Source organism: Sebastes fasciatus, chromosome 23 (genome assembly GCF_043250625.1).
Source record: "Sebastes fasciatus isolate fSebFas1 chromosome 23, fSebFas1.pri, whole genome shotgun sequence".
Classification (NCBI taxonomy): Eukaryota; Metazoa; Chordata; class Actinopteri; order Perciformes; family Sebastidae; genus Sebastes; species Sebastes fasciatus.
In genome coordinates, this window is record NC_133817.1 from 11,698,204 (window position 1) to 11,710,605 (window position 12,402).

Sequence of the window (12,402 nt, forward strand, 5' to 3'; positions counted from 1 at the left end):
CAGCTGCTTTAGTCAAAACAGATGAGAAGTCCTAAAAGCTTTTATGGATGTAATCAGCATGTCAACCATATATAAGATATAAGTCTTGAAACTGTTTTATATCTATGATGTCAACAGATCCGTTTCCATGACAACAGAGGGAAGTCCATCCATTCATGAAGACCATGCGATCTGGTTGAAAACTGGAAAAAGTACTGTAAGTGGCCCTTGAGTTTGTTTTGTTCCGTCAAAGCGGCGTCACTTTAGTATTTCTCTGAGACGTTTCTGTGACACTGCCTGTGAAACATGCTTAAAATAGACTGGATCTAATTTTATTTTAGCACTCCTGTGTGTGCGAAGGAAACGCTCCCATCATGCATTGTGTTCCTCAGAGGACTCCTTTGTGAATTTATGAGGGCATTAACCCGCAGTGTCCGTTTCATTGCAACACAATAAATTGCTCGTTAAAGCTAATTCTCATTCAACAGATATTGATTTGGTCTGAGTGAGACTGTAATTACACCGTATTACTTACACCGTGATGGACCGCGGGGTGGCAACGCTGGGCTCTGCTAACCTCTCCTCATGCTGCCGATGCAAAAAACTAATGGTGATAAGCTACATGTAATGTTAGTTATCTGGCTAGATTTCAAAGGTGTGCACATGCACTGTAAAACACTGCAATTAAAAAAAGCGCTGTGATAAGCTGTTTGTTAGCAGAAGGGGACGGATAAAATCTGTCTGTCCAAACAAACTTAAGGCTTAGTTCAGAGTTTCTAGCTTTTAGTACAGCTGCAGTTTGTATTTACTTTTTGTAATTAGTCTCAGAAGTGGGCTGAGTGGGACTTTAAGAACACACAGAGAGGCAGACTGTTTTTGTGATACTGGCATCTTCATCGTCAAGCCGAAGTCATGCAGAAAAACTCTCGATACTGTTGATCAAAATAAGATTTTACATTCATGTTCACATTATTTGGTGGATAACATTTCCCCTACATACCAATAACAAGATGTCTCAGATTCAGGAGAAGATCCTACATCATCTCCGCTGTAGTTAAACTGCATGAAAAGTTAAAGATATCAGCTTTAAGAGTGTTTCTCCTTTTCTTTCCATCTGTACTTGCTGGTCCAGGGATTCAGAAATCATTTTAACCATAGTTTCCTAACCTGAACGACATTTGTGTTTCGACATTTTCACATTTTGTTCCCCCTCAACAGTTTTATCAACCCGTACTGAAGCAAATGCCAAGACTTCCATAATCCCTTAACTGAATTACACGAAGAGATACTGAGATGATTCAATCTAAAAAAGCAGCAGAATCACATTACACAGTATTTATATCTGATTTACTACCGACCTTTCCTGCTGTATACATTAAATAACCACAGTGATGCACTAAAATAGGTTGTTTATCATCATTTTTACAGCAGCTACAGGTCCAGTATGTGACTGCGTGTCATTCACAACAATGTATAGATTCTTTCGTTGTTTGTTTAAAATCCTGTGCATGCCATAAATACATTAGATTGAATTTTGAGCATACAAACAACTCCCATAACGGCCGTCAAGAACACATAATGAATGACCTTTGTGTAAATGTCATGACTTTAACATAGATCTCGAGGATGACATTAAACTGTTAAATATACACTTCGGATTAACTTCTGTTTTTCCCTCAGAGAAGGTTAATTAATGTCTCATTCTGTAATGTTTGCTATAGGAAGAAATAAGAAGTCACCATGGTGATGTGGTTTAACTTGAATAACACAGTCATGAGTGATACAACTTTTATTCTGTTTTAAATGAGCTGAAATAGGCCAAAAATTAGCATCTACCAACCAGAAAAAACAACAATAAACCGCCCAATGAGTGCAATAATCTGTGAGCTGCCCTCTGGAAGGGGTTTGTTGAGCAGATGGATGCATGAGAGCATGATATAATGTGAGTTGTGTTGTTGAGTGTTCATGCATGTTATATTAAACTAACAAATAAACAAATAAATGAGAGCGCTCTTTTTGCATTTATCTGGATAGCGGCTGACTCGGCAGATCACGCTGATGGACGACAATTGCAGGACGTTTCTCTCCCACCGTGGAGGTTCGGCCAACTGGGCTACCGTCCAGCTCAGCGGGAGTGAACGGAGCCGTCTACCTCGCCTTATATGCCCAGGTAAATCAAATAAACCAACAAACTGGACTGCTGAGAGAGAGAGAAAGAAAGTTTTGGCTCCTGTGAATGGATCTCTTAGCACAAGGTTGTTCTTTCACTTAAAATCCAAATAACATAGTTATGTTCAGAATCTCAAGGCTAACACTTCTTTTAAACTCTTTTTTGTAAAACTCAAATCCACGAAAAGTAGATGTAGAAAAAGAAATAATCAGTTTTTACCTGCAGCCAAAATCAGTAACTTTTCTCATATTGTTGTTGCCGAACTATATTAATGCCGATCGAGCCGTTCTCTTTGCTCGATCCAGCTATCAAGCGCTGTCAACTTAAACACAAACATGTTGTTTACCTTATTGGTGTAGAGATTTGAGGTCCTCACGTTACATATTGGCTTGCTGCTCTTCCACTTCCTTTTGTAACACAGCGCGTCCTCAGTGAGGATTTCTTTTTTGGGATTTTCTTTTATTCCGCAGGGTTACTGTGCATACTCTGAGATATAGTATTCACTACATCACCTGCTATTTCTTTGCTGGCTGCGGAGCTTTTGTGGTGGATGTTTGTTATCGTTGGAGTGGCGGACTGAGGCTGTCTGAAAATAGAAAGGGCACCAGCGTGCAGAACGTTTTCTAGCATGTAGAGCAGCCTATAATGCACTGCATCACATTTTCTCCACTGGAAGGGCACTGCAGTGACTAAGCCTAAACTGTCTGCATAGACAGGCTAATTAATTGTCGTTATTTCTAGTGAAATAACAGAGTTCAACTTCTGCTTCTTCTTTGCCTTTGATAGAATACTTAGTGCTCACCGTTCATGGTCTTCAACGTGTTATGTGCAAGAATCCATAACGATTGTCCATAAATCTCCATACAGCAACACAGCTTTCACCTAGTGTGGCGTGGTGGTCAAAAAACAAATTATGATCCTCCGTCCAGCAGCACCTGTCACCTGAGTGAAAATTCCTACTTCCTACCTATATTGTACTTGACCCAAAGCACAAGAGTGACACCTACTGGACCACTTAGGTGTCCTACATACATTTGACTCAAGAAATGGCACCTACAGTTGCCCTAGAATCACATTTTCTCCACTGGAAGGGCACCCTAGAGGGCACTTTATCACATTTTCTCTACTGGAAGGGCACCCTATAGGGCACTTTATCATGTTTTATCTACCGTAGGGGCATCCAAGAGGGCAAAGTCCGCAGTTCCTTCCTCTCCTGAACACATCATATCCTCTGTTGTGCCTCCCGTCTTTGCATTCCTCTCACATATTGCAGGACAGCTTGCAGAGAAACCCGCCTGATGGGCCGGGGTGGCAGCTGTGATGAGAGTCTGATGGGTGATCGACTGTGGCACTTTATTACCTGAAGGGGCGTGTTCAGCTCATCTCAGCGTGCTCAATCAATGTAAATCTGTCCGGCCGGGGAATTTATGTCCGACATGATGAAGTGCTTGGCTTTAGTGTGCTGCATTAATTTGACGGAGGCTGCGATGTAGTCAACGACACCACTTTCAACTCGTTGCCAAGAATAATACATAACTCACACAAACACACTTTGTCCAGTGCTTCAGTGTCTATTTCAAAGAACTCTGAGTTATGCATCTCCTTACATTACAGTATTTATTTGAGGTTGTTTTTGTCATAGTACTTTCCCACAGAACGTGAATATTACATGACGAAAAAGCGTTTTTTTTGGAACAATTTAAATTTTCTGAGCTCTTGCAACACGAATAAAGGCATCAACCAGTCACGTTGTGCGGAACAGGTTGAGTTGTGCCTATAGTTATGAAACGACAACACAGAGGCTCCGTAGTACGAACCAATATGGCAAACTTTATTACTCTTTTCAACCTTGACAAAGATCCACTCCTTCCGTTCTTACCTTTCACAATAAAAGCCCTAGACTGATAGTATACGCAGGTGAGTAGTTCGCATTTTCCTGTCGTTTATTCGTCACGTCCCCGGTGTGTAAAGATCATAAAGGTTGGAGAAGCTTGTGACTGGAAGGTTGCCGATTGGACCCCAGTTTATTAATCTTACTGAACTAAGGGTTAAATGTGATGTAAAAACAAAACTTCAATCTTCAAATGATATTCCCTCCGAATATTTCACATCAGATTTTCTGAGAAATTTGAGTTAATACGTGCCTGTTATTATCAATTTAGACTTTGTAATTGTGTATCTCGATATATGATTTCCTCACGATACGATTCCATTGAAATACGATAAATTATCCTACTGAATTATTGTCCAGCCATAATTTATTTTCTTTTCCCCCTCTTCACATTTGTGTAAATGAATCTCTACCCTTGTTTCAGTTCATCAGACCCACCACAGCGCTGTGCCAGTGCTCTCCTCTTTTAGTAAAAAACGCCAGCCGACCAAATGCTTTAGCTGAGAACCAGTTGCCATGGCGACGCCTCCTCCCTGCCCAGCGGATGTCTGGGTAGCCCCATTGTAAAAGTGTGTGTGTCGGAGAGAGAGAGTGAAAGAGAGAGACCATGACTCTGAATCAGAGAAACAATAAAATAACCTTGGCTTATTTACAAGTACTATATACTGCACACCACTTATCGTATAGTAATATCTCATTGCAGTGTTATAAACAAATAAAAGCACAGGGGAAATACTATATCTGTCTCACAGGAGGTAGTATTGTTTGTGCGAGGCCATTGCAAAAGTCTGAAACATTTAGCTTCAAACACTACCCTCTTCTTCAATTGTAAAAAAAACAAAATCAGTTGCAACCAAGACTCAAAATGACTCAAACCCGTGAAGGGAGAACCCAAAACTCACGGTGTATATCATTGCCTTGTTGTCGTTGGCTTTTCACTGACTTTGACCTTGGTTGCTTAGTTACATGAAGTCAAGAAAAGCTGACTGATTAAATACATTTTAGTCTCCTGGAAGAGGGACAAAAACAACACAATATGTCAAAGCTGCATTGAGAAAGTGTTCTTCTTATATTTAGCTTCTACTATGCGAGTGTGAATTATCAAAAACATGTTCACCGTCATCTTCATACTGTCACACATGCATCTCTTGTGAATTTGTTGATCCTCGTCCACTTGTGCATCTCTGTATTTGTGTGTGTATTGAGTTTCTTGTGATGCCCTGCTGCGCTGTGAAGCGGAGGTTTACTCTAACAAATGGTCTCTGCTGGATTAACTGCAGTAAGAGCTCTCCTGCAGTTTTGCGTGGCCTGAAGTCAACTCGCCCAAAGAGTGCATACGGGTAGTAGGAGGAGATGAGGAAGCGCGAGTGGGCTGTTGTTGTCGTCATACCTGTGACCTCCTGATTCATCCTCACCTTACAAAGATGTTTCCCATCAGCACACTTCCTCTCTGGCTTTCAGGTAGTTAAACAGATATCATATGTGGTTACCAGTATTTCTTTTTAAATACTCAACCACAATTATATTTCTGTGTTGGTCCCACAGTGCAGATCAAATGACATCCAACCACATATTGGAGGTGAAACAAGACAAACAATTGATCTTCTGCGGTATAGAGGTCATATTTATTCCCACTATATTCCCACCGCAGCCGCCTTATTCTGATTACACAGACGGGGAAGACGGGGGTCTGTTATTTTTTATATTATCTGTTATTTGGACGAGACGCAGCAGAGATTGTTTATGAAATATGTTTGCAATGTCGAGGTCTCGGCTCATAAAAAGCCAGGGAGCAACATTATCAAACACACACACTTCATAACAGAGATTAAATCAACCGTCTCTATGGTGAAGCTCACAGCAACAAAAACACTCACACACCAAGTCGTCCAGCTCGACTTCGCTAACACTCACATACAGTATATTATCTAACAGGAGAACAGCATTTAGTATAAGGGTTGTGTTTAAATTGCACTCCCCCTGACCTCTTTTTAGCGTCTTTTAGCTCTTGGTTTTACGACCCACAACTTTAGGGAGGAAACATGGAGTGTGTCGCCTGAAAATCGTAACGCAACGATGCTGCCAGGGGTTAGAGACCGGTTGGTGAACATAGTGGAGCTTTCAGTGGACTATTCAATCAATGGGATTGAGTAATATTTCTTCTATATTCATTCATCCTTTTTCAGTGCCAGATATTAAACCGTTTCATTGCTCGCCAGCATTTTGTGTAACACTGGGTGTGATCCAACCACGAGCTCATTCCTTAATACCAGTTTTCGTCATATCATGTCCAATTCTACCCCTGAGTCTCTGCCTACACAGACAGAAGCCTACTTTCTTACCCTGACCTTGTGCTGCTGACTCACTCTTTCACAGAGAGCCTCTTTGTTACTAAATCACCACTTTCTCACATAGAAAATAGGACTGAGGGTTTACCAGATTAGTTAAGAAGAAAAATAGTGTTGTACATGTGAATCAAGTTACGTTTGAGATGACAAGAAGTATCGCTAGTGTTCCTCATCATTAGCTAACGTATTGTACCGTGATCAATGGGCCACGGGTGTTTGGTTTTGAGCTGAAAAAATAGTTTTTACAAAACTAGAAGACGGATATTTTTCTTGGCAAGGGGAAGCCAGTAAAATGAAAAAAACACCAAAGTAATCTTTTTTCACCCAGACAGACAGGAAAGTCACACACGGAGCCGATAGATGAATAGATTCTGAAAGACGGCGTTCTTGCCGCCCCGTCTCAGATTTGGTCTCACAAGTTGACAAGCTGCCACCGACCCCGTAGTCTCCGATCAATAACACCGCCGTCTGAGCTCCGTCTCTGTCGGGCCCCGCCTTGGTTGATGGAGGCTCTGTCTGTCTACCGGTCCATCTTTACTGTCTTTGACTGTGAGTCTGGGAAAAATAAAGCACACATAGCCGGGCAGACAGATGGCGAGACGTGTCCGCAATCAATATTTAATGTGAGGAAGAGGTAGTTAGAATGAAGTCGTTTTGGTTGCCTTATTGTTCTCAGATATACAGTAAGTACATGTCATGTTCCTCGGACTAACCTGTAGACTACTGTCGACTTCATATTATGTGTTTTAGACCATCTTTAACCATAAATTAAGGAAGAAATAACTGCTACATTGAGTTATTCACTATAGACTCTCTGTTTCCTGGAGCTAATCCATCCTGTAGTCAGCATTTTTTCTTCAGTTTCTGTGAACCAGCAGAAAATGTTTAAGCATCAAATAACTAAATGCACATCGACAGCAGCAGTTCCCACAGCACCGCACTCTTAAATCGTCATTTGGGACGACATGAGAGATGCTTTATATCAGAAACTATGTCACACTACTTGCTTCAGATGAATAGCTCTCATCGTTTTAGGTTTTTATGTTACCACGAAAAAAATCTGTGAATGTGCTTATTGAAAAAAAATCAGTCACACAAAATAAAAATTAAGTTATAAAAATGCAATGCCAGATGGCATTTAGGAAGAAAAAACAACTTACAAAAAAACCTTCTCTCCCATCAGTAATGTAACATTTCCTGTGAAAAAGGAAACCTAATTAGCATATTGCTTTTTAGTTACACTCATTTTTCTCCTCACGTTCTATTAAATGAAGCAAATTATTTGGAGCTGCCTTAACAGCATCTCATTTATTATGAATTATGGTGGACAGTGCGGCTGAAAACACCACGACGTTTAGAAGAGTGGAAGCAAACAACAACGAGATGAACATTAGTCGAATAATAGAGGAGTTGATCGACAGAAAAATAATCGCCAACTATCTTGTTTATCGATTAACTGTTAAAGTAATTTTTCATGCAAAAATGGCAGAAAATGCTGTTTTCTCATCTCAATATGGAGATTTCCTGCTTTTCTCTGTTTTATATCATATTAAGTTGAATATCTTTTAACGTGAAAATAACGCATTAATGCAATCAATGTTTTGGAAGTTTTAGCGAGCTCAGTTTTAAAGCTAGAGTGAAGATACTGGTATCATACGAAATAAAAAAACCTAAAGAATCCATCGGTACCAACCATGTCATACTAGCATGTCATGAAGGAGGCTAAATAACGCTCTAAATTTAGGCTAAATTTTGGTGAGGAAAAACTGTCATGGCCATTTTCAAAGGGGTCCCTTGACCTCTGACCTCCAAATATGTGAATGTAAATGGGTTCTATAGGTACCCACGAGTCTCCCCTTTACAGACATGCCCACTTTATGATAATCACATGCAGTTTGGGGGCAAGTCATAGTCAAGTCAGCACACTGACACACTGACAGCTGTTGGGCTCGAGTTTGCCATGTTATGATTTGAGCATATTTTTTATGTTAAATGCAGTACCTGTGAGGGTTTCTGGACAATATTTTTAATTGTTTTGTGTCGTTAATTGATTTTAAATAATAAATATAAACATACATTCGTATAAAGCAAGCATATTTGCCCACTCCCATGTTGATAAGAGTATTAAATACTCGACAAATCTCGATTTAAGGTACATATTTAACACATAAGAAATGTGCGATTAGGTTGCGATTAATCGCGATTAACTATTTTAATCAATTGACAGCTATACTAACAAGACATTTAATGATACCACCTTGGACTTTAGACATTTTTCACTATTTTCTGACATTTTATAGACCAAACAATAATCGGTTAATCTAGAATATAAACGGTAGATTAATCGATAATGAAAATAATTTAATAAAAAACTTATTCAGTTTAAACAATATGGTCCTTTTCAAAAAGCCGCGTATTGGAATGAAACTGATGAGCTCCACAGATAAATCTGACCTAGATAACTAATAATAATAACTTTCTGATTTTTTTTTAAGCCAATCTCAAATGATGTCACTGTAATACTTAACATCACACACATCTTCCATCATTGGTTGCTCTGGAAATTGTTTTTACTGTAAGACTTGAATCGTAAGAGTTATCACAAAACTGGCCAAACAGCTCTCCCGGGTAGCGGATGAGGTGTTCTGAATCTGAAAGTTGACATAATAGAATAAGTCATCCACAGAGAAGAGAGGGGAATAAATTTGGAGAGCTTTTCTTCTATCCAGCCTCTATTGATTCTCCTCCTTCCTGTGAGGAAGGCCTGACCAGAAAGTAGTCATGAATAAATCATGGGGCAGCAAAGCATGAAAGAAAAATTGAAATGAGGACTCAAATGTGTAAAGGTGAACAGATAGAGCGAGATCTGCTAACTTCTCTTTTTCTACTGTACACACTCGAGAGAGGACTTTCCCAGACAGACGGCTGCTGCAGTTTTGTTCTCCCTGATTCGATGGGATCACCACGGCCAGATCTGTCTATGACGGATTGATTGGAAAAGTTGGGCGATCGTTTCTATTTTCATATTTTTACTTGAGATCGCTGATAGCTTTTTAATAATAGAACCTTTAAGCTTTTTTATGCAAGCAGTACAGTTAAAGTAACTTGAATAAACTTCTATAAAAGAGTGTGAACAATTCGGAAACTATTTCACTTAGGAACTTCAAATATGGTATGATGGTTGACAGTGTGGTCTAGTTGTGTCTTTTTGTGGGTTACAAGTCCAGGGTGCCCAAAAATTCTTGACATTTTGGCCAAAAACTGAGATTTTTTTCAACTTCAATTTCGTTTCCGGAGTAGAACTTGAAAACGTATTCAGCTCAGACCGCAGCGAGACCTCCAGCAGCAACCAGACCCAGATCCAACTTGTGCGACTTATATCACAGCATCGTCGTTCCATTTAACATTATTATCTCATCTTGAATATCACAACCCAAATCATATCCATAACGTTAACTATACTCGTATGGAGCGCAGAGCAAAGTTTTGTGAAATCAAATCCATGGAAAAGGTTTGTAATTAAGGATTTAAAATTCATGCTGCTCCACCAGAAACATCTCTAAATGCACAGTAAGGTGCAGATTTTAGAGATTATTTTTTATAACATCTTAGTTCTGATAGTAAGTTAATTAAAATTAGGGCTGCACAATTAATCGCGATCACGATTTTGGATCCCCGCAATTAAATGAACATGATCGACTGCGATATTGACGTTTAAATTGCTCCACTCATAGAAAACCCTAACCTAAACTAACAGCCATCGAGACATTTTGGCTTCACTTAAGATATAAGATATTCCTTTATTAGTCCCACAGTGGGGAAATTTGCAGTGTAGGGGAGCTGTCATGTCTGTAAATTACTCATTTTGCCCGTATTGCACTGAATTCAGGTGAAGAAGTCTTATTTTGATGCAAAGATTTGAAGTAATGTAGCATAACATGGAAGTGAAAGCAAAAAGCAGTGGTCTGTTTTATTAAAGGTGAAAGTGCAATAAAAAATATTTGTCCTTAAATGAATAATCGTGATCTCAATATCGGCGTGTAGGAAAAAACGATTGCCGATCATCCCTTTAATCATCGATATCCGATCGCCAGTCGTCACGAGCCCGTTGTTTGAGCAGAGTTGCCATTTAAACGTTTGTTCTGAGGCAGTCCCACCATCCGTGCTGGTTGATTGTGCTCAACAGGCTTCACTGGGGTCTTCCATGTTGTAGCGCTGGTGGGTTATTGACAGTGAGATTGCCCACTGCAGCTGACCTTTGCTTCTCCATACGTCATTCTGCCGTTAATGAGGAGGAAGTCGATTTCATCCCATTCCCAGAGGTGTGTGTTTTAAATTGGTGAGCTGTGATTTCCTGCAGAAAGCATGAACCGCAGCCGGCAGTTTGGATCAGCGAACAGTCAGGGATCTCTGTCAGGGGTACGAGAGGTTGATAGTTTAACGTCCAAAAACGTGTAAAAAAAGTAGCATCAGTATCCAGTCATATATGTTAGTCTGGTCACTGTAGGGCTGGGTGGGAGGCACAGGGTGTAAATCCACCAGAATGAGCCCGACCCCGGTCTAATGCCGCCACGGGTCGATGGGAGTCTGACCTGCCGTGATTTAAGTGGGAAATGTTCAGGGCTTTAAAATGCATTTAGCTTTCTTCCTGCTGTGTTCCTGGATGCTCTCGAGGGAATGACCTTCCACCTCTGGAGGAGATGACTTTGAAGCCCATGTTGTCCTGAGGATTCAGCGCTATAGGCCTCAATTTGAAATTGCAAATCCAATTGCTGGCAACCACAACATTGAAAGCTGTCACCAGTTATTCAAATGGCAACATCCTGGTTTCTTATTTGCTTTTTACTTGCCTCTAGAGAAAAAAAAAAAAATGGTGCGATGCTAAACTAAGCTAAGCTAATTGCCTTCTGGCTCTACATTGTAGCTCTATAGTTTATGCACAGACATGAGAGTGGTATTGATATTCTCATGGAACTCCTGGCAAAAAAAAGCAAATAAGCATATTTTCCAAAATGTCTACTTTATGAGGGAATAGTATGATATTGTTTTTTTTTGTGTATCTTCAAAGCAGGCATATTATATTAGACTGGAGCCTCTTTTAAAGCCAATACATTGGAAGATGTCGCCAATTATTCAAATGGCAGCATCCTGGTTTCTAATTTACTTTTGCTTGCCTCTAGAGAAAAAGAAATTAGTGAGCTTCTCCTCTTTTAGTCTTTATGAAGCTAATTTCCTTCTGGCTCTACATTGTAGCTCTTAACTCACAGACATGAGAGCGGTATTGATATTCTAGTCTAACTCCTGGCAGAAAAAGCAAATACGCATATTTGCAAAATGTCTACTTTAAAGGTACAGTGTGTAGGATGGTGGCATCTAGTGGTGTGGTTGCAGATTGCAACCAACTTAATACCCCTCTGCTCACCCCTCCCTTTCCAAGACTGCGGTAACGTGAGCCGCCGAGTGCAAAACCGTGGTAACGCCATTAGCCTCGCTCAGAGGCCGTCCATACCATAATAACATTACTTAAGGAGCAACAGAAGTCAGATGACGGCTGACGGTTTTGCACTCTGGGGCTCACGTTACAGCATTTTCACAAGCGTGTAGGAGAACAACGGTGGCCTTCAGGTAACGTAAATACACGAAAGGCTCTCTCTAGAGCCGGTGTTTGGTTTGTCCGTTCTGGGCTACTGTAGCAACATGGTGGACCGTTAGATAGCAGTGTTGTAATCTATATTCAGCCATTGTGGTGGTGCGTTCTTTATACTAATGTTTTATTTAAAAGAAAACACAATATATCGGCTTTGCTTACAGTTTCGCAATATATCGTGATATATTGAATCGTAACCCCCGTATCATGATGCGTATCGTACCAGATTATTGTCAATACACAGCCCTATTATGAATGTTATATTCCATTTCTGCTGATAGATCCCCCGAAATGTTCCACACTGTTCCTTTAAGAGGGGATATTTTTAATGATCTTTTTGTGCATCTTTAAAGCTTTAGACTGCAGC

At 40.1% G+C, this 12,402-nt stretch overlaps 2 protein-coding genes across 9 annotated transcripts in view; both read left to right on the forward strand.

Annotated features, from left to right (window-relative positions):
• LOC141762032 (protein mono-ADP-ribosyltransferase TIPARP-like) overlaps nt 1-12,402 on the forward strand; it is an 81,216-nt gene that overhangs the window by 55,765 nt on the left and 13,049 nt on the right. The window lies entirely within an intron of this gene.
• ppfia2 (PTPRF interacting protein alpha 2) overlaps nt 2,014-12,402 on the forward strand; it is a 214,792-nt gene continuing 204,403 nt past the window's right edge. For all 8 annotated transcript variants that reach the window (XR_012592697.1, XR_012592698.1, XR_012592699.1 and 5 more), the window contains exon 1: nt 2,014-2,149. Coding sequence is in view for 5 of the 8 variants with exons in the window: in XM_074625823.1 (XP_074481924.1) it covers nt 2,142-2,149 (8 nt within the window). In the remaining 3 variants the exon portion in view is untranslated. The remainder of the gene's footprint in view (nt 2,150-12,402) is intronic.